The sequence below is a fragment of the Gordionus sp. m RMFG-2023 genome, chromosome 1, assembly GCF_954871325.1.
Source record: "Gordionus sp. m RMFG-2023 chromosome 1, tfGorSpeb1-WG-v2, whole genome shotgun sequence".
In the NCBI taxonomy this organism is placed as follows: Eukaryota; Metazoa; Nematomorpha; class Gordioida; order Chordodea; family Parachordodidae; genus Gordionus; species Gordionus sp. m RMFG-2023.
In genome coordinates this window covers 53,928,520-53,950,829 of record NC_088775.1, presented here as the reverse complement: position 1 = coordinate 53,950,829, position 22,310 = coordinate 53,928,520, and the positions used below count along the sequence as shown (strand labels likewise).

The 22,310-nt window shown below is 27.6% G+C and overlaps 1 protein-coding gene across 9 annotated transcripts in view; it reads right to left on the bottom strand.

The window, feature by feature from the left end:
• LOC135922541 (uncharacterized) overlaps nucleotides 1-22,310 on the bottom strand; it is a 128,408-nt gene that overhangs the window by 48,317 nt on the left and 57,781 nt on the right. For 8 of the 9 annotated variants that reach the window (XR_010570955.1, XR_010570954.1, XM_065456926.1 and 5 more), the window contains 2 exons: nucleotides 17,587-17,787; nucleotides 12,568-12,775 (listed from right to left, as the gene is read on the bottom strand). Coding sequence is in view for 7 of the 9 variants with exons in the window: in XM_065456926.1 (XP_065312998.1) it covers nucleotides 12,568-12,775; nucleotides 17,587-17,787 (409 nt within the window). In the remaining 2 variants the exon portion in view is untranslated. The remainder of the gene's footprint in view (nucleotides 1-12,567; nucleotides 12,776-17,586; nucleotides 17,788-22,310) is intronic. The other variant, XM_065456925.1, reaches the window with a different exon arrangement.

Below are 22,310 nucleotides of genomic sequence, written 5' to 3'. Positions count from 1 at the left end.
CCAAGGCAATTTGAGTTACGGGATGCATATCTATAATATATAAAAGCCTTGTCACACTTTCACAATTTATAATATATATATATTTAAAAAATCGTTAATTTTGCAAAGTGTCTGTGGCCTAATCGGCCAGAGCGTCGCTTACAAATATGATCGACATAGGTTCGAATCCCAGCAAACACTTTTTTTTATCTGGCAAAAAAAAATATATTTTAATCTGGCAAAATTAATCAAATAGAAGATATCAAAGTTTGTAGTTACTTTAAAATTAAAATTATTAAATAGGTATTTCTTATATTTTTAAAATTCTTTTAAAAAATATTCGTCCAATTAGATTCCTGCAAATGATAATTAAATGCACTGAATACACACCTAATATTATACCTATTCCTGAATATTTAGGGATCAGTAGAACTTTAAATACATTAAGTAACAATTCAAGAGGAATAAGAGATTTATTTAAATACTATTTTAATTCTTGAATTTATGAATAATTTTAAATTTTATACCATTATATTGGGGAATCAAAATTTTCTCCTTTATTTGATGATGGATGAATCAGAAATTTTCCTATCTTAGGTGTTATTTAAAAATTTATATTTATTGAGGTTATTCTAAAATTTTCCATTATTTTTATAAAATATGTTAATGAAGTATATATTTAGTAATTTTAATTTATGTGTACAATTAAAAAATTTTTTAAACTAAATTTTTATTCATTTGTAGTAGAAATTTATAATCTAAAAATTTATTTTTGCTAGATGAGTTTTGTGTTAAAACCCTTAAGAAGGATCCATTCCACATTGAATTTTATACTACTATATACCTTTTAGGTAATTTTTATGCATAAGTAAATATTTGCATCTCTCTTATCTTTTCGACATGCATTCCATAGTTTTGCATATTTTCTCATAACTTCATAAATTGTAAAATGTATGATTTCATAACTTATTATAACATTTTTGATTAAATGTATAACCTTTTTGTTTTACTTATATATAATATGACTATGATTAAAGTTAACCTCCTATTATTTGTTAACTTAGAATATCTTTTTATTTTTTCTATTGTAATTTAACAACAATGTATTTGTTAAGTAGTTGTAATTGTTTATTTATTCTCTTTTAAACTATTTGTTTTTTTTTGTTTTGGTAATGACATTCAAATTTTAAATTGTTTTTCTTTTTTTGACATTGAGCCATACAAATTCTAATTGTTAATGATATTATACAAGTTACAATTTATTTCGAAAGGTCATTTTGTTACCTTCGGTGATAATTTAAATTAAATATTATATAAAAACGATTTTTTTTTGTATTCTCAGTGAAAAATAAATTTGATTCTTAAATAAAATAAACTTGGTTCATAAATTTATAAAAATATATGGGATTATTTGAAAACCTGATTCTTATTATTCCTCCGAATATTATATTGAACTTTCAGAAAACAGCAGTCTTAAATTTGTATTTTGTAACTAAGTAATAAATCATTTGGAAGGGTGGTGGTTTGTTTAAAATTTAAATTAGGATGAACATATTTTCAGCATGTTACTTTAATATGTATTCATGAATTTCATATAAATTCCAGGAGCTAACCAGTAGAATGATGGGTAAATTAGATATTTCCAGTCGTGCTTCTTGGAAAATAGGGTGATATGTTCATTTGATGTTAATTTTGAAAAATTTTCCCAATATAAAATGGCAAAAAAATATGTACATTAGACAGATTTAATTCTTATAAACACCTTACATCAGACCTATTTTTTTGAATCCAAAGAAAAAATAAATTAATCTGGGTTTTCCTGGGCTTGGGAAATATTTTTAACAATTAATATGAAATTGGACGTAGCTGGGGGAAACATTTTTTAAATTAATATAGCAAATTTAATAAATTCTTAATAAACGCTTATTTTTATGTTTTAAATTTATTATAAATAATAATAGATATACACATTTGATTATTTTTATATTTATTAAATAAATTTTATATTATTTTGCATTTCATAAAAGTTGTCTAGTTTGTCATATTCCATTTTATAAAAATATATATTTCTCATTTTCAATATGAACTTCACACCACCCAAAAAAGGGAGTTATTTATTCAAACGTATCATGACATTGACTCAAAAAATCGAAAAAAAAAACTAAAAAGATTTTGTCCGACCAGATTCATCGAAAGATAAGAGTCGGTGAAACTCTTTATTGAACTATATGATGTTGTCTTTGCAGCACTAGAATTTTATACAAGCAAGGAAAAAGATTCAGCAGATGCCGGAAATCTTTTGCAGGATATTATTAAGCCACAGTTTTTAATTTCAATTCAATGTGTTTATTTTTTATTTAATTATACATATGATTTTAGCACAAAAAATTGGTTTGGATTTAAGGGAGATAATGAATAGAGCAAAGGATATTGTTGAAATATTAACAAATATCAGAGATAATGTGGATGAAAATTTCATGAAATATACGAAAAAGTAAAGGAGATTGCTAATATGTTTGGAATTGAAATTTTTAAACCTAGAGTAATCTCTAGACAGTCCAATCGATCAAATATTGATGCATCTATGATTGAGGATTTTTATAAAATAAACATTTTTATTCCCTTTATTGATACATTTTTACTTCAATTAAAAGAAAGATTTATTAGTCATAATTATATTTTAAAAAGCTTTTATTTTCTTTTGTCGGTTGAGTCTAAACTGTTGATTACACTTGAAACATGAGAGGATATTAAAAAAATCTCAGAGTTTTATGCTGATGATTTAGTAGGTTCATATGATAAGTTACTTTGTGATGTCGAATTGTGGTATAAAAATCTTGACAGAATAGAGTATTCTTTGCGACCAAAAAATGCTCTGCAGGCCCTTTCCATGTGTAATTGCATTTTAGATTCCATGCCTAATATCAAAACATTATTAATTATTTTAGCTACCTTGCTAATTAGTACCTGCACAAATGAAAGGTCTTTTTCAACTTTAAAAAGGTTAAAAACCTATTTAAGAAACAACCGGTGAAAAACGTTTAAATGGATTTGCCCTATTGAATATTTATAAGGAGATTATTTTAGATAAAAATTTGATTCTAGATGAATTAGCAAAATCTCAGAGAAAAGTAGATCTCTCTTTTTAAATTCAAATCAAAAAATAGCAATAAAATTTTATTAGTTTTAATATATAATCAATTTTTTTTTGTAAAAAAAGTATTATTTATAAGATAATATCATCAAATTTTTTTAAATACCATTATTTGCATAAGAATTACACATATTTTATCTAATTGTAAAAAATTACTTTTTTAAATAGAGTCTTTATACATTATAATTTTTAATATTAAAATATGTATTATATAAAATATCAACATTTTGAAAATATTTTAATTAATAAAAATATATACATGATTAAATAAAGGAATGTAAAATATATAATAAAATACCATAAAATTTTGTTATATGAAAATATAAAACAATTTTAACAAATCCAAAAATATAAGCAATTAAGTGTTCAAAAAAAATGGGAGGTTTGGGGGGGCGAAGCCCCCCCCCCCATGATAAAATTCTGACTACGCCACTGTAATATAGTCTTAGATTCCTGAAATTTTTTAAATTTTAAATATGGGCTAGAAATCTGAAAATTTCTTTTAAAGACATGGCCAGGCCTGATCAAAAACCAAGGCCCATGAACTTTCATATTCTGATTGTATTTTTAAATGCATTGTGACATTATATATATTTTATTTCAGTTCTCAACTACCAAAATTATTATGGTCTTTGGCGGGTTTGAGAAAATTTTCCCAAGTACGTGGACCTGGTGGAAATTTTTTTTAATATTAGGCATAGATGTAATATTTAACACAAAATATTTACATGGCCTTCAGGTAAATGGGGTTAAAATAGAATAAAAAAATAGATATGGTTTTTAGAGATTTACTTATCTCCAGGAGTGGGAAAAAATTTTGAAAATTACTATGGGTTGGCCAGGCTTGAAAATTTTTTTTATATAGTTATTCTGGGTTAGGCTGGGCTTGGAAAATATTTTTAGAAATTATATTGGGCTGGGCTTGGGGAAAATTTTTCAAAATTATTATGTGCTTGGACTCTTGAGAAATTTTTTATTATTAACTTTGGGTCAGACATTGGCCTAAAACAAATTTTTTTGCAGGCCTGGGCTCGGCCTGATAAAAAACGAAGGCCCATGAAAATCTGTTTTGATTGTATTTTTAAATTCCTTATGATTATTTAAATATTTCATTTCAGTTCCATCTACCAAAATTTTATGATCTTTCATTGGGTTTGGGAGAATTTTTCAAACTTATTATGGCTTTGTATTGCCTGGAAATTTTTTAATATTAAATATTAGGTTTAAGTGATCAGTAATATTTAACAAATAATATTGGTATTATCAAGTAAAAGCTTTAAATTATTTTTACTCAAACCATAGTATTTACCCTTAGTTTTAATGGATTGAACCTGGCCTGAAGGGGAGAGGGAAGAGTAAAAATTGGACATTATTTTCAAATAACTCATAAAAGTAAGAAGAAAATTCTAATTCCCCGTCATTTTTGACGGGCTATCTACTAGTATTATAAATTATAAAGTAACCAATTCAAATTAGAGTAGAAGTACTAATCAAAAATGAAAGTGTAGAGGAGAAAATTATTAGTCAAGAAGTGTGGAACTGGATAATGAAAAGAAGGATATACCAGTGTTAAAAAAATTCCCGGCGAAATTTGTAAGGAAAAAAGAGGAAGAAGAGAGTAATGTAGAGGAAGGAAGGAACAATTGCTGAATTTGGAGAATTGGCGGAATGTCGTGGCAATTTTAATGAATAATTATAGTAAAATTATTGAGGAGAAATTAGAGTTTTTAGTAGATTATGAAGTTGATCTCCGTTTAAAGGAAGGTTTCATACCGCAATATTGTCCGGTATGAGTTCCATTTGAAAGGGCGGAAATGGGAAAAGTGTTGGATAACTGGGTGCGAGAAGGAATTATTTATCCTATCAGTTACAGTGAATGGGCAACTCTGTTGGTTCCTGTGAGAAAGGCAAACGGTAAGTTCAGGTTGTGCGCAGATTTTAGAGTGACACTGAATCCTTGGGTTGTAGAGATAAAATACCAATTACCGCGAATAGAAGAAATTTTGGCCAGTTTGAAAAAGGGAAAATATTTTTCCAAGATTGATTTTTCGTGCGCATATTTGCAATAACCGATGGCAAAAATGATTCGGAAATTGTTGACGATTACGACTTTCAAGGGATTGTTTACCTTTTTCGGTTACCGTTTGGGTTAAGTGTATCAGCCTCTGCGTACAATGGCTGCTGTTTTCCAAGGTTTAAAGGGTGTTTTTTTATTATATGGATGATGTTTTGGTTGTTGGAATAACGATGAAACAGCATGATGATAGGGAAGATGTTTATTAGAATTCGAAATAAAAAAGGCTAGTCGTGAAAAGAGTGTGTTGGGAGTAACGACATATTTGGGTCATAAAATTAGTGGAATGGAGGTTAAACTGTTGGATAGAAGAGTAGGTGGGGCGATGTTGCATCTAATAGATGGAATAGAAAGATCTGTTTTATTTTTCACGAGATTATTTAGAAAGGTAGAAAAACGATATTCAGTGATAGAACAAGAAGCTTTGGCTGTGATTTTTGGATTGACAAAGTGTAGTGAATACCTTATAGAAGTTTGTTGTTTTTACAGATCATAAGCTATTAATACATTTATTTAAAAAAGATAATAAAGAATTGATGTTGTCGACTAGACTTCAGCGATGGTTATTGTTAGTAGAAAGTTTTGATTTGGACTTAAGGTATCGAAGGGGAAAGGAGAATAAATTACCTGATATTTTGTTGAGATTAGGAACGGGGAAAAGCATGGATCTGTTTTATTGAAAAGTGATAATCGGGAAATTTGAATGTTATATATGCGAGTCATCAAGGAGTTACTCGTATGAATGGGGAAGAGAATACGTATAGTGGCCGAGAATGAACGAGGATATTGCCAAGTTGGGATGGAATGTGAGATTTGCAATGCATGGTCAGACTTGCCCCGTAAGGATAAAAATGGTACATGGCCAAAAATTGTAGAACCAGGTGAGAGAATTCATGTTGATTTTTTCGAATATGAAGGAAAAAAGTATATATTAAGTGTAGATGCATTCTCCAAATGAATAGAATTTGAAGAAATTCATGGGTTAACTGGGAATATTGTGATTAAACATTTTAAGAAAGTATGGTCGAAGTTTGGTATTCCGAAAACTGTGGCATCGGATGGGGGACCAGCTTTTATCTGTCAGGAATTCAAGAGGTTCTGTGAGAGAACGGGTTTGTATCATGTGTTAGCGCCATCGTATCATCCCAGTTACAATGGACAGCGGAACGGATGGTAGCGATAGTTAAAGGATGGTTGAAGAAAATAAAAAGTTGAAAGGGAGAAATATGGGTGAAGCATTTGTATTATAGTAATGCGATGGGAGGTTTGTCTCCGGCAGAAAAAATAATAGGCCGGAAGGTAAGGATGTTTTTGGATATGTTCGTGCCTAGTAAAACGGCTGTAATTATAGAGGATATCGATAGAAGGGAATTGGAATATATGGTTGGACAATTAGTATGGATTAGATTTTATGAAAGTTCAAAAAAATGGGAGAAAGGTGTAGTAATAGAAAATTTGAGAAACAAATTAAATAGGGTAAAATTTGATGATAACAGTGAAGGGGTCAGGCACAGAGATCAATTACGGAATAGAGTTGAATAGAAATGGTTTAAAGAGAAATTGTAAAAAATGAAGAAAATTCCAGGTTAATAAAGACGTAGATTTCAATGGTGTAGATAATCGTGTAATAATAAGCAACCACTGTCCACGACCACCGTATGTCCAAACGTACGCGATATTAAGATAAAAACAAATGTATGACGGCTACTATAAAAAATTCGCCTAAAAGAAAGGAGGATAGAAACGTTAGAATCGACTTTCTAATTCAATTAAAACAATACTGAGATGACTATCACTGAAGAGAGAGTATATGAAGCGATAAAGAAGAAATACAAACATAAAAATGCTCAAAAAATATGTAAATCATTTATTGAATGCTTATACGCTGATTTATTTTTTTTGTATAGTGACGAAAAAATTATATTTTGCCCAGGATTTTTGTTCCTAATAAAAGGAGGCGTGTTGTAATATTATGTTAATTATTTTTATGTTTTTTTGGGGGAGGGGGGGAGGGGGGGGGGTGTTAATTAATTGTTATTGCAATGTTGTCAAGGATATATTGTATTTTTATATGAAAAGAGAAAATGTCAAGGATGTAATTATTTTTATATGAAAAAGAGGAAAACTAGATCATTTATTTTTAATATATTGATTTTTTTATTTTTTCGCGTAAGAATTAGAATTTTTCTTATCATTAACTTTTTTGATATAAAATATTAATTTTTTGGATCGCGATTATATAAATAAAGAAGTTATAGAAGTCTTTTAGAGAAAACTAAATAAAAGTTAAGTCATAAAAATAAATAAAAGAGAAGTTACAAAAATTTTACTATATTACATTATATCGTAATTGTAATTAAATAATTTGATATGTAAAAAATTATAATAAAAAAATTGTCTGCCAAAAATTTAGTGAAAATTAAATAGAATTCCTAAATAGAATTATCAGAAATAAGAAGAAAAAAAATTGAGAAAAGATCAAAAAAATAAAAATTAAATTAAAAATAAATTAAAAAGATTAGAAATGTATGTAAAAGATGAGAAAAAATCATAAAAAGAATATTGTATATATGATGAAAAAAAATTAAAGAATTGTTAAAAAAAATGGAGGAGATGTGAAGAAAAATAACGGTAAATTTATAAATTATTTATAAAAAGACAAAAAAATTATCAAAAATGAGAAGAAAAATAAATTGCGAAAAGATTTAGTAAGAAAAATAAAGTAAAGAAATCGCAAAAAGTTAGAAATAAAATAAGAAGGAATAACAAAAAATAAATAAAAATTGACAAGAAAAATTTTTTTTAAAAATAAATTAAAAAATTACAATTTTGCATTTTTGAATGGGACCTTTTTGACTGGATTTTCCTTTATTGTTTGACACTTTTCCTTTTTTGATTGGATTTTTCCCTAAATCTTTGGGACTTTTCCTTCTTTGATTGGGCCTTTCCCTTTTTTGATTAACCTTTTCCTTTTATGATTGAAACTTTTCCTTTTTAGATTGGGACTTTTCCTTTCTTGAATGGGAAACTCTGTATTTACAACACTATATTTATAGAATGCAAAAAAGTTAAAAATAAATAATTTGTAATAAATGAGTATAATATTAATTTATAAAAAAATATATTCCAATTTTTGAATGAATAAAAAACAAAATCTGGAGGTTCAAAGCGGCTACCTCTCCACACCTCGATCTAGTGTTGTTAAACGGCTCGTTTTGAGCCGAAAAACGGCTAACTAAATATTTTAGCCAGAAAAATATTGCCTAAGCCTTGAGATCTCGCTAATAGACGTCCAAACCTTTGTTCCTTCTATAAAAAAAATCTTCAGGCTTGCGTAATACTATTCTGGATGAAATATTGAGTTAGCCGTTTTTAAAAATAGACTCAAAACGAGCCGTTTAACAACACTACCTCGATCACATGAGTCTAAATCTGATTAATCTCCCAACAAAAAAGATAAAAACAAAATAGTATTTATTATTCATAAAATAAAGTAATTATGGTAGCGAGAGATATTTTTAATACGTAAAATTAAATATGTTAAGCAGATGTGATTAAAGCAAAATCATTGTTTAAAAAAAAATAATCCAAAAAAGGTATTAATTTGTTTCATATATAATAAATATATTGCCGTTATTTTATAAGTGTAATGTGTATAGGTAGAGCCTTTGCCTGCAATATGGGGGCGGGCACAGGTTCAAATCAGCTCGATGGCAAAAGAAAATACGTTTCCGAGGTCAAATCTCAATTTAAAACCAATTTCAAACTCGAATTAGTTATTTAATAAAGGATTACAAATAAAATAGATGTAATATAATAAATAAATGTATTCATTAATAACTTTGATTCTGTTACATTTTCCCTAGGGCATTTTAAATTATTTTTATTTTATAAAATTTGATAAAAATTAAATAAATCGATTTTAAAAATTTAATAAAATAAATAAAAAATATCATAATTTTAGCCAATTCTGTGCCCGAGTATTAGGAAAGGCTTTATAATATTATTTTGAAAAACCAGTCAGGATTTGCTAAATTATTTTTTTCCCGAATAGGAATCAATTTAATAAATTTAAATTGTATAAACTAACCAATAGAAAAAATATTATCTATTCATCTAAAGACTTTTCTATGAAACTATTGTTCACATTCAATAAATTTAACAAAAATCCATAAATCTACGAAATTTTTATAACTCGTATCTAGCCGGGAAGAAGAATATTTTTTAAACTCAGGTAAGATGAGGCTGAAAAATATAAAAAAATAAAGTCGAATTGAGCTATACCAACTGCTAATGCTGATATTTATTTTCCATAAAATTAATATAAAAATACAATATGTTGAAAAGGGTATGGTTTTCCTAAATTATTATTTTAAAAACTATTATATAGGGGTGTACCGATATCACTTTTTGGAGTCCGATCCCATCCGATCCGATATTAAATTGATATCGGCCGATTACCGATACGATATCATATCTAATTTTGTATTTTGTAAAATACCAATAGTTTTAATTTGTAATATACTTTTTATTAATTTAACATCTATAATTTAATTATACCATAACTTATGTCATTTAAATATATTATAATAATCAGTTATAGTTTATATTCAATTTTATTGCAATTCTAAAAGTATATAAAAAATTTTAATGTTAAATCAAAGTAACAACATTAATCTATATACATAATAAGTAATAAACAAATATATTATGAAATTTGAATAAATATTTAAAATAATATTTAACATTAATATTTCGAAGATTTCTTTTTAGAAATACCAAAATTTCCGATTTATCAGAAATCAGCCTGCGGCGATGGTAACTGTCAATATCACCAGCTTCATTAAAAACAGATTCTGAAGAGATTATCGCACACTTTTATAAACAGAATGCGCAAAAAATAACATATGGCAGGATGTTTATTAATTAATTATTATTATTAAAAAAAATATGGATTTCGATTTTACAGTAAATATATGATTTGTTGAAACACATTTCCATAATGTGAAAAAACATTCTTATATAATTAAATAACTTTCCATAATTATTGTAAAAACTTGTTGAGATTTTTTACTTGGAAAAAAATGTTGAGAAAAAAAAATTATTATTTTTAAAAACTTCGGGTAATTTAACTTAAATTAAAACTATTGCGACAATTTTAATTTTAACTTCTAATAATTTTTCATAAATTATAATTTTTTTCAGATTAAAAACTATATTTCTATTTATTTTTAAATGTCAAATTTTACTATCGCTAGTATTTTTAATCTATCTCCAGTTTCAGGTTTGTTAATATAGTATTCGATTATTTACTAACTTTATATATATAATTTTAGATACACCTTATCTGAAATAGAGCAAGGCTAATTATTGAAAATTATCAAATATCATATTTTTACTACCCTATTCGCCAAAATTAAATTCGATCGAAAAAATTTTTCGGAATTATTAAAGATCAATACCGATCGAATTCTCCTAAACCCATTAACCGAATAGAAGTTATTGCAATTGTTAAGAGTTTTTTGATCAGTTATTTTACATACAATTTTTCAAATTTTTATTCTCACACCACAAATTTCAATGAAGATGGAATTCGATGCATTCTTTTAAATGATTGAATTTATAATTGATTTGTATTGTGTAATATTTTATTTACATAAAATAAATAAATAATAAATGTTTTTTTTTTAATTTTGGTGTCTCGAATTGATCATTAAAAAAATTATCTGAAAACTCTAAATTCCAATTTTCACTCGTGTTTATTAAGAAATTATTCAAATTTCTTATTCTGATTTCCATTCTTTAGATAACTAAAAGTAAAATTAATATATTGTATAATATTTTAAATTTAAAAAATGTTTTTTAATCTTAGAATTTTTTTTAAAATTCTCATTTACCCACTTAAACTTTGTACAAAACATAAAAAAACTATATTTGATTCATAACTTTGACGTTAGCCTTCATTAAAGTTTAAAAACTTTTATTATTAAAAAATTTATATCAAAATATTTAAAAAAAATTTTTATCAAAATGTTTTTAACAATAATTATGGAAAGTTATTTAAGTATATAAGAAAGTTTTTTCACATTATGGAAATGTGTTACAACAAATCATATTATTACGTATTTATAAAAATAAATTATTTTAGATATAACCTTTTTAAAAATTTTATAACATTTTATTTTTGTAAAGACGCCATTTTATAATATTGGCCGATAAAGGATATTTTAAAATAGGTGAAATATGGGCCCGATCCGATCCGATAAAAAATATCGGTACATCCCTACATTATATATAATATCTATAAAATTAATTTTATAAAAAACATAATTGAATTTTTAAAAGGAAGAGGAACAGTAGTTAATTTTGAGAATATTGATTTGTATTTGTCTGAGGAGTAGGAATTCCATTGGTTCAGATGCTTGCGATTTGGTTTTGCGAGCTAAATTTTTTTTAAATGCTAAAAGTTAATGAAGCGAACTGTCCGCTGGTAGTCGTAATTGGTAATAATACAAAATTACTAAGGATTTTGTATTTGTTTATTATTTTATTTTCTGCTTGAATAAGCAAGTTACTATTAATATTATTATGATGAGACACATGTATAATCCCAAATAAGGGATTTGCGCATGGCCCAGGGGATAGTGGTCAAACCGTAGGGCCTTAAGCTGCTGTTGAACTACTTAAAACAAAAGCTTAACATTAGGATATTATCTAGCATATCTATAATTTTTATATTTTATTTTAATTAAAAAACATTAAGATAACGGAAATATGCAAACACTAGTTTGAGATACAAAAAATCCCTCCAACTCTTACTTTTATTATTTGATCAAAAGAAGTTATGTGCAATTTTTATAAAAAAAAATACGCTGTATATGATTATAGACAATCATATTCTGAATCGAAATTATATAAAATTTGAAGATTAAGATTTCATAAATTATATTATAAACTTTAAACTCAATTATCTCAGTTTAAAAAATGGCGTGGAAGGTCCAAACCAAAACATTTATTTAATGTGCAGACTTAAAACAAACCAATATTACAAAAATAATTATCTTTTATAAATATATATAGTGACAAGTTTAAAAAATCGATTCCAAAAATTTTGGTCAATTTGCTTTAACCCTTGTTTATTTTTTTTACATTTTAAATATCAGTTGAAAAAAATCCCAATCGCACTAAGTTTTAATAGGGTAATAAAATAATGCACCTGTGGCGGTTGCAGTTAGAGTTTTCAATTCAATAATCTGAAAACACTTCTTATTGATGTTCCTAATGATAAAAACATCAACCCTTTAAGTAAGGCACTCTGCTATATTGGGGGGGGGGTGGATTAATATTTGGAGTGAAATACCTTTATTACCAAAGCGGGTGTCCTATTGATGTGAAAATTTTCAGGAGTTTCCCCGCTAATGACTAGCAAATCTCGACAAGTTTGATTGGAAACATTGACATTTAAAGCGTCGCGTTCACTGTTTTTGACGGAATTTTCAATTTGACCATTATTTATCAAATTCTTTTCTTTAAATTGTGTGCTGTCTGTTTTGGCATTGATACAGGACCTTGCGAATATAAACGTAGAAATATATGGTAAAAGCTATTTACAAACAATCACAAAATATTTTAGTTTCCCAAGTTGATTTTTTATATTAAAAAATATATTAATAAATAATTTGTGCAAAAAGGTACTATAACGTAGAAAAGGAACCAATGTTACTCTAAAGCTAATAGTATTTACTTAATAAAATATAAAAAACTATAAAGTACTTATAGGACCAAATTATTTCCAAATAGCCTGTACAATTTAAAGGATAAATTATCTAAGCTAAGAGAAAGATTTGACTTAATTCTAAAATAGATTACTTTCATTAAAATATTATTCACTAGAGAAGTTTATATATTTTATTATAAAATTTGCATTAATATGCAATGACATAAAAAAATGTAGGCAAAGAATTTATTAAATATATAGTACATGTTTTACAATATTGAATTAAAAGATGCATTTAAGAATAAATAAGGGAAAAAGATAGAAAATATATTGATGCTGCTAATTAAAATGATACTAAAAGATACTAAGCATAACTGTGTAATAAATAAGTTGCAAGGTTTTTATTGGTAAAAATATATTACGTATATTTCAATAATTATATGCAAATTGTATAAAATTTCTATAAAAATTTATGCTCAATAACAACATATTTGTCATATTAACTAAGGTTGGTAATTGTTCTAAGATATTCTAGGATACATGTAACATCTGATCTGCTAGTGGATAGTTATCTAATCAATCTGTTAATGTGAAAGAGGGGATATTTTTACAGATGTTGCAAACAAATAAAATGAATGATCTTATATTTTTTTCTCTCTCCCAAAATCCTACCTTCAGCCTCATCGTGGTGGGGGAGTGACAAAGTCTTTTGGGGACTAATGGAGGTCTAAATGGTTCCCTGTAGTCTGAATCTAGAATAGGATCACCGTCTTTTCGTGTAAAAAAGGGAGTTGATGTCAGGAAGGGCATCCGATTGTAAAAACCTTGCTACAAATATTCCTAATGATTACAACAAAGTATGGACGGACAGCCCAAAGTACCCCGTGGGCCTCCTCATCAGCATACGACAAAAAAAGGATGGGAAACCTGGTGGAACCACGATTCGTGAAAATGTAACTTATGACGGTCATAAACGACCTGATGTGGAGAAACCAGTTTATTGGGATAGAGTAAGGGTCGCGACATGGAATGTTGGGAGTATGACGGGTAGAGCGAGAGAAGTGGTTGATGTATTGGATAGAAGGTATATAGATGTGTGTCATACACGAGACCAGATGGAAAGATAATGGTGCAAAAACGATTGGCAAGACACGTAAAAAGTATAAATTCTTCTGACAAGGAAGTAATGATGGTAATCTGACGTTGGGGTAATGGTTGCGGAAAAATTGGTGGACAAAGTAGTCGAAGTGAGAAGGATAGATAATTAGATAATGGTTATCAAGATGATTTTTGGAAGAAAGGTATATAATATTATCTGGGCATATGTTCCTCAGGTTGAAAGAAGTGAAGAAGAGAAATATATATTTTGTGACAGTCTATTGGAGGCGACATCGAAACTGGCAAATGAAGAGGGGATTATCCTGGCTGGCGATCTGAATGGACATGTGGGAGCGAGTAGTGAGGGTTATGAAGGAGTATATGGAGGATTCAGTTACGGCATGAGAAATCTGGAAGGGGAGAGGATATTAGATTTTAGTGATTCTATGGATATGATTGTTTGTAATACAATGTTTAAGAAAGAATCAGAGAAGCTGGTGACTTATAAGTCGGGTAGTACCAAAAGTGCTGTGGATTACTTGTTATTAAGGAGATGTGATCGATGTATAGTAAAAAATGTGAAAGTGATACCGGGAGAGGAATGTATAAATCAGCATCGACTAGTTGTAGGAGATCTTACTCTTAAAGGTGCCAGGGTCACTAAAAGAAAGTTTGTCCCAAGGCTGAAGGTTTGGAAATTGAAGGAGGAAAATGCTAGACGTCAATTCAATATGATATTGGCGATAAGGGAGGAGGAGGTGGCACAAACATATTGGGGTTGACAAGTGGGAAGCCATTAAAAAAGCTTAGGTGATGACATCTGAGGAGGTATGTGGATGGATAAAAAACGCAAGGAGATATGGTGGTGAAATCCAGAGGTAGCGAAAGCTGTGGATAAGAAACGGACTTCAAAGAATGGTATAATAGTAAAGAAATAGTGATAACGATATTTACAAGATGGCGAAAAGAAATTAATAGCGAAGACGCAAGAAGAAAAAGGGCAGGAGTTTGTTAAAGAAATGGAATGCGTGGAAGGAATGGGAAATGTGGTTCGTTCGAAAAATATGGAAGGAAATATGGTTATTGATAGTAGTGGTATTAAGAACACCTGGAAGATCTACATGGAAGGACCTTTGAAGAAGAAAATGAATGGGATAATGATGTTAGTTGTGCAAAGGTAGAAGGTCCAGAGTGTAAATTTGGCAAGGACGAAATAAAGAGAGCTGTGAAAAAAATGAAAAAGGGAAGGTAGCGGGTTTAAATGGGTGGTATCAGAGATGTTTAAAGGTCCTGATGACTTAGGGGTTAAATTGTTAATGAATTTAGCCAATCAAATTGCAGAAGGAACCGTCCCGGAGGAGTGGCGAAGAAGTATAATTATCCCAATATATAAGGGGAAAGGTGATCCTTTAGATTATGGGTCTTACAGAGCTATTAAACTCTTAGAATATGCAATGAAGGTATTTGAGAGGGTGTTAGAGAAGCGGATAAGGGAACAAACTAAAATAAATGCGGTTTGGTCTTACATCGGGGAAAGGTACGACAGATGCAATTTTTGTGGTGAGACAAATACAGAAGTATCTTGCGAAGGAAAAGAAACTGTGTTATGCGTTTTTTTATTTGGAGAAAGCATTTGACAGAGTGCTGCGCGAGGTTACTAGATGCTTGAGAAAATTAAGTGTGGAAGAATGGTTGGTTATGGCAGTGATGGCAATGTATGTGGGAGCACAACTGCGGTATGGAGGGATGCTGGAGATAGTGAAAGATTTAAAGTGAAGGTAGACCTTCATCAAGAATCCGTGGTTACCATTATTATTTATCTTAGCAATGGATGTGGTGGCTAGAGAAATGCGTGAAGGACTTCCCTGGAAGCGATAATATGCAGATGACCTTGATTAATTGCAAGCAGTGAGGAGGAATTGAGAGATAAAATTAGTAGATGACAGATGGCTATGGAAGCAAAGGGCTTGAAAATGAATGCAGCAGTGATGATTGGTAGGGAAAATCTAAAGGTAGAAAAATCTAGCAAGTGGCTTTGTGGTGTAGGTGGGAAAGGAGTTGCTAGAAGTTCAATCCAATGCACCAGATGTCAGAAATGGGTAGCGGTAATAAGGGAAGTTTGATGCTAGCAAGAATGACATTTGTATAACGTGCATAAAATTGGTACATAATAATGATGTAGAAAGTAATGGTCTAGATATTGGCAATTGGTTAACAATGGTTTGGGCATGTGGAACGTATGACAAAAGATGACTGGGTAAAATGATGAACCTAGATGGAAGTAGGAGGATCAAGACCTAGAGGAAGACCCAAGATAATGTGGACAAATGTGATAGCAGCGGATATGAGAAACAAGCTTACAAATATTGATGCTCAGGACCGTCAAAAATGGAAAAGAAAAATCAGAAAGAAAACTGGCCTACCTGTGTAAACCTGGAAATCGCCATAAAATGGAGAAGTTTATATTTTTCTTTTTGCCAAAAAACATTAAATTATGTTATACAAATATTGAACAATTTTTTTCTAAATCACACTTGAAGTTTACTTTGCTTAGCTTAGAAGAAAATGAGCTTCAAAATTATTAATCATCTTCAATTATTTCAACAAATAATGTTTCTTTAGTTGGATGACAATAAGCACCTTAAATTATATATGATATTTTATATATTTTCATCATTATATATTGTAATTACTAATAGATTCCTTATATAACTTTTATGCAAAATCTAAATTGAATTAAATATTAAATTAATATAATTTTCTAAGGTTCAAATATGATAAAATAAAGAGGGAGAAATAAAAATAAATTTTTAAAAAGAAGCAATATTTCCAAAAATAAAAGATTTTGACTAAGTGAATATTTTAGGTTTAAAATCATTCTACATAAAATATCTTTAACTAAGCCAAAGAAAGAAAGAATATTATATTTTATTATGTAAAAATTATTATAATTTAATGTTTAAGTATGACAAGAAGAAAAATATAATATCTTTTTATTCGTTTTCAACATCTGCCTAAAAATATTCCCCCCTTCATTGTATCATAATTTACTTAAATTCATTGAACACCTTATTTTAATTTAATATATATACATTATTATATTTATATAATATTGATGCTTAATTAATGAAAAAATCTTTTATTAAAAATTATAGAGAAAAGGTGTTTAGTAAACTCAACAAGATAGGATGCAATATCAAACTATTTTATCTTTTAGCATAAAAAATCCACAATTCATCTAATACATTATTTGAGTAAATATGTTTCACCTGGTTTAAAACTGCATAATATAATATTTAAAAAAAAATTTATTCACTTCAATCGTAAAGAAGGCCATTTAATCGTTACAAAATATCAAACTAGTTTGATATTAAAAAACGCAAAATCGCATGCATTAAAATAACATGTTTGGAAGGATACGACTTTTAAACTGTATTAGTTTTTCTCGCTTTGAAAAAAAGTTGTGTTCAGATCAGATAAATTATTAATTAAAATATTTTTATAATAACTTTTGATCAAGAATTGATTGTTTATTTTTTGATTAAGTTTCTATTAAACATGTACTTTTTTCTGAATTTTAGGAAGGATGGAGTGGAAGCAGCCCTTTTAAAGATCACACTGACATTCTTCTTTGGTTCAGTGGTTGTTTCAGCAGAACTAAAGCAAACGGAATTGGGTTTAGACGTAATACCGGGGTTCATCGAACTCAACCAATTGTGAAAAGTGTGACCTAAGGTGAAGTGATTCAAGTTGGTATGAGGGAATCTGAGATAACGATATATTTTAAAAAAAGTTTTTTTAATAAAAAATGAAAAGCCATGTGAAATTTTAATACATTTTTTCATAAGGTAACAGTTGAAAAAGTTTAAAAAAATATAAAGGTTATATTAACAATCGATCTATTAACATAATACATAATGTTCGCAGTGGGTGGCATCAATGTAATTCAGCTAATCTTTCATCGCGAATTTAGCAAATAAATTTTATAGCAAAGCTATCATCGCGAGTGCCGCAAATAAATTTTATGTAAAATACATTTCATCGAAACATATCGCGAACCCATTATAGCGAAACTTTATCGCGACCCCCTTATAGGGAATTTTTTACCCCGCGAAAAAATATTGTGAATGCATTTAATATAAGAAAAACAACATATGTATTAATAATTCACCCACACAAGTTCTTAAATCATAAGCGTAAAATGTTTTAAGGGTATTTCGAATAAGCAAGAGTTGGGTTAAATGCAATGGCGTAGCCAGGATTGATCCATAGTGGGGAGGGGGGGGGGGTGTTAATTTTTTTTTTTAAATTTGACAATATTTTGTACTTTATTAGTGTCTAACCACTATAGTAGCCAGCATAAATGAAAAAAATATTAGTAACAAAATTTTGGCATTTATGATTAATATGCGACTGAAAGCATTATTTTGAAAATTTTATCAAAGTTTAGTCAATTGTAAATTAATTCAATCCATTCGGTGTAGAAAGAAGAAGAAAATCTCCCATTTTTTATGATCACTCAATATATCTTATTCTATGTTAAATATAATTATTTTAATTAAATTTTTGCATATAACAAAATTTTGCAGAGAATTTCATTATAGATTTTATTTATTATTAAAATACTTTAGTATAAATAAAACCCCTTTATTTAACTATGTATTTATTTTAATGATAATGTACAATAAAATAAATTTCAAAATGTAGAAATTTTATACAGATTATATTAAAAATTTATTGTAAATAACTATTTTTAAAAAAAATAAAAATACAATAAAATATGAGTAATTCTTGTACGGTATTTAAAAAAATCTAATTTTACAATTATAATTAATACAAATGAGTTATTAACAAAATGTAAATAATTCTTATTAGAGTGCAAAAGTAGGAAAATCGGGTTAGGGCCTAATATTTTTATAAAAAATTCGGTCAGGGTTGGGTCGGGCCTTGGAAATTTTTTAAAATATTTCTAAATATATCAATTTTATGTTAAATTTTTTATTATAAATAAAAATATTTGATTTTATTTATAAAAATTAGACGCCATATAACATCTATATTTTATTTTGAGTATTTTAATGAATTCGGACCGGGTCGGGCCGGTAAATTTTTTTCAAAAAAAGCTTGAAAAATTAGGATAGATGCAGATAAATAATTATTAATGCAAATGCATTTTTATTAAAAATAGTATAATATATAAATTTTATAATATATAAATTTTATAATATATAAATATTATGACTAAGAATTCATTTTTGAATATAAAAAATTATGACTAAGAACATATTATAATCATAAAAAGAGGTCTACTTTTCTCTGAGATTTGGCTAATTCATCTAGAATCGAATTTTTATCTAGAATAATCTCCTTATAAATATTTAATATTGCGAATCCATTTAAACGCACCGGTACTATTTCTTAAATAGGTTTTTAACCTTTTCAAAGTTGAAAAGACCTTTCATTAGTGCAGGTGCTAATCGGTAAGGTAGCTAAAATAAAAGGCAATGTTTTTGGGCAGGGAATCTAAAGTGCAATTACACATGGAAAGGGCCTGCAAATCATTCAAAGAGCACTCTATTCTGTCAAAAATTTTTTACCAAAATTCGACATCACAAAATAACTTATCATACGATCCTGATAATTCATCAGAATAAAACACTGAGATTTTCTTAATAACCTCTCGCGTTTCAAGTGTATTCAGAATCAACCGGCAAAAGAAAATAAAGCTGTTTAAAATAAAATTATGAATAATAAATCTTTCCTTTAATTGAAATAAAAATGCATCAATAAGAGGAATAAAAATATTTATTTTATAAAAATCCTCAATCGTAGATGCATCAATATTTACTATTGAACTATCTAGACACTACTCTAGGTTTAAAATCTCTTATCTCAAACATATTGCAGATCTTACTTTCTCGTTATATTTACCAAATTAAATGATTTTTGTTTAAAAATGATAAAAAATTAAAATTTTTAAAACTATCTAATTAGTTTATCAATATTTTATTATTAAATTTATGAATATATAATTTAACTATGCCAGAAAAAATTTACAATATATTTATATTGTTATTTAATATTTTCACATATTTTTAAATCATGTCATCATTTAAAATTAAAAATTCTTATTTGTTTTTTTAAATATATTTCATTTTGATATAGTATTTATTTTATTTATTAATTGAAAACCGTTTTTTAAATAAAATTATTAGCAATAAGAAAAAAATTAAAAAAAAAATTTATTTTTTTTTAAAATTTTAAACCTACCCATCCCCCTTGCTTGTCTACGCCACTGGTTAAATGTGATTTTTATCTGATGAGATGGAAAAATAATTCTTAACTTGAAGTATGGAGGGGGCATTCCTATCACTTTAGCCTCGGGGTTTTTTTCTTAAAAATATAGCAGCTCAAATTTGAGAGAAACTAAGTTTTTAAATTAATTTTTACCCGTAAAGTAACCTTTTATTTTGTCCATTGATTTTTTATTTCTTTTATTTTACTTTATAATATCATCTATTAAAATAATCGATTAACTTAAAATCGTTGATAAATGATTGTTTTTATTATTTTATATATAAATATCATAAATAAAGGGTTGTAAAAAGAAACAAATAATAGCAAAAATGTGACGCTCAATATTAAATATAACATTTATTATTTTCATTGTTTAGATTTATTTTAGTTGTTTGATATTATCATACTTGAATTAAATTGTCTATCAAATAAAACATTTGTATATCCCAGTTTATTATCACTTATATCATAATTAGCAATCAAAAGATATTTTTATTTTATAAGATAAATGCCAAGATAATTTATTTAAAAAAGTCTTTAAACAACTCTCATGATATTTTAAAGCAATGCGGATGATGAACAAATCAATCAAAAGAATCTTTTTATTTTGAGAATTATATCAAGATATTTAGTTAGAATGTGTATCCTCCCTTTTCCCCAGACTTACCCTGAAACATAGATGAGTAACAATGTAGAAAAATCTTTTTATATTCATTTACAATTGATGATATTATGCCAAAAATATCCCTTCCTAAATTCAAATATTTTTATTAGCATTGATTTCACGCCCTTGCGAAGATATTGTTTAGAAAAAGTTTTAATCCCACCCCACATTACTTAGACCTGAGGCCTTGAATGTTAATTTCAATATTATTCAAAAAATATTTTTATAAGCTTTCGTTTCATATCCTTATCGAAATACTTCTTTAGAAAAAGTAACCCCTCCCCCCTTCCACCTCAACCCGAGGACCTGGCGTATGGATTAGTGATCTGTATAGAACCTAATTTTCAAACCCGACCCGATTCGAAAGAAATTTTTTTATCTGTCCCGAAAAACCGGATTCGAAATAAAAATTAAATTGATCTGTCTGCCTGGCCCGAATTTAAATAAACGGGGAAATTAGTTCTTTCCAATCTCGTTTTACATTTTTATACTGAACATAGTCGAGTTTTGATCATTCTACAAAATAAAAATATTTACTCCTTGTTTCTTGCAAAAATTTTTAAATTTACTTCATAATTTAAACCCGACTTGTCCCAATTTTTTTTTAAAAAAAAGAAGAGCTTGTCCGGCTCGAAATCTACTTTTACAGATCTCTAGTGTTGAATCTTAAATAGTACTACTCAAAAAATCTTTATATCGCTTTCATTGGATACTGTTGTCGAGATATTTTTTAGAAAGAGATTTAAATCACCCCTCCTCCTCCTACTTCTCCATGACCTAGGTCCGAATATATACAGTGATTAGTACTCAAAAAATCATAAATAATTTAAGATAAATAAGATCAAGAGAAATGCAATTAAAATAGAAATATTCAATATAGGAAAAATCTTTTCAGCATTTTAGTATATCTTTTGAGAAATTCAATAAAATAAATTTTAAAAATCAAAATTTTTACTTAGTAAAATCGTTTTAGATTTTAAAGAAACATATTTGTGAAATTCAGTAAAAATTCTTTGCTTAGAGTAATAAACAATAAAAGATAAAAAATTCTAAAAGTTGCAGTTTTTATTTTGAGGGAAATAATATAAGTCAAAATATTGTTTGGCTGAAAAACTTTTTAAAATTTCTAATAGAATGTTAGGGCGCCGATCTCTAATACATTAAAAGAAAAATCCTATCCCCCATAAAAATAAATTCCAGTTATACCACTGATAGAATTAGACAATTATGAATCCTGGCGCGGCGATTGTAAGAATCGTATTTTTAAAAAATAATTTCAATTGACCTAATATTTTAAAAAAAAATTTGGGCCGTGCCGGGCCATGCT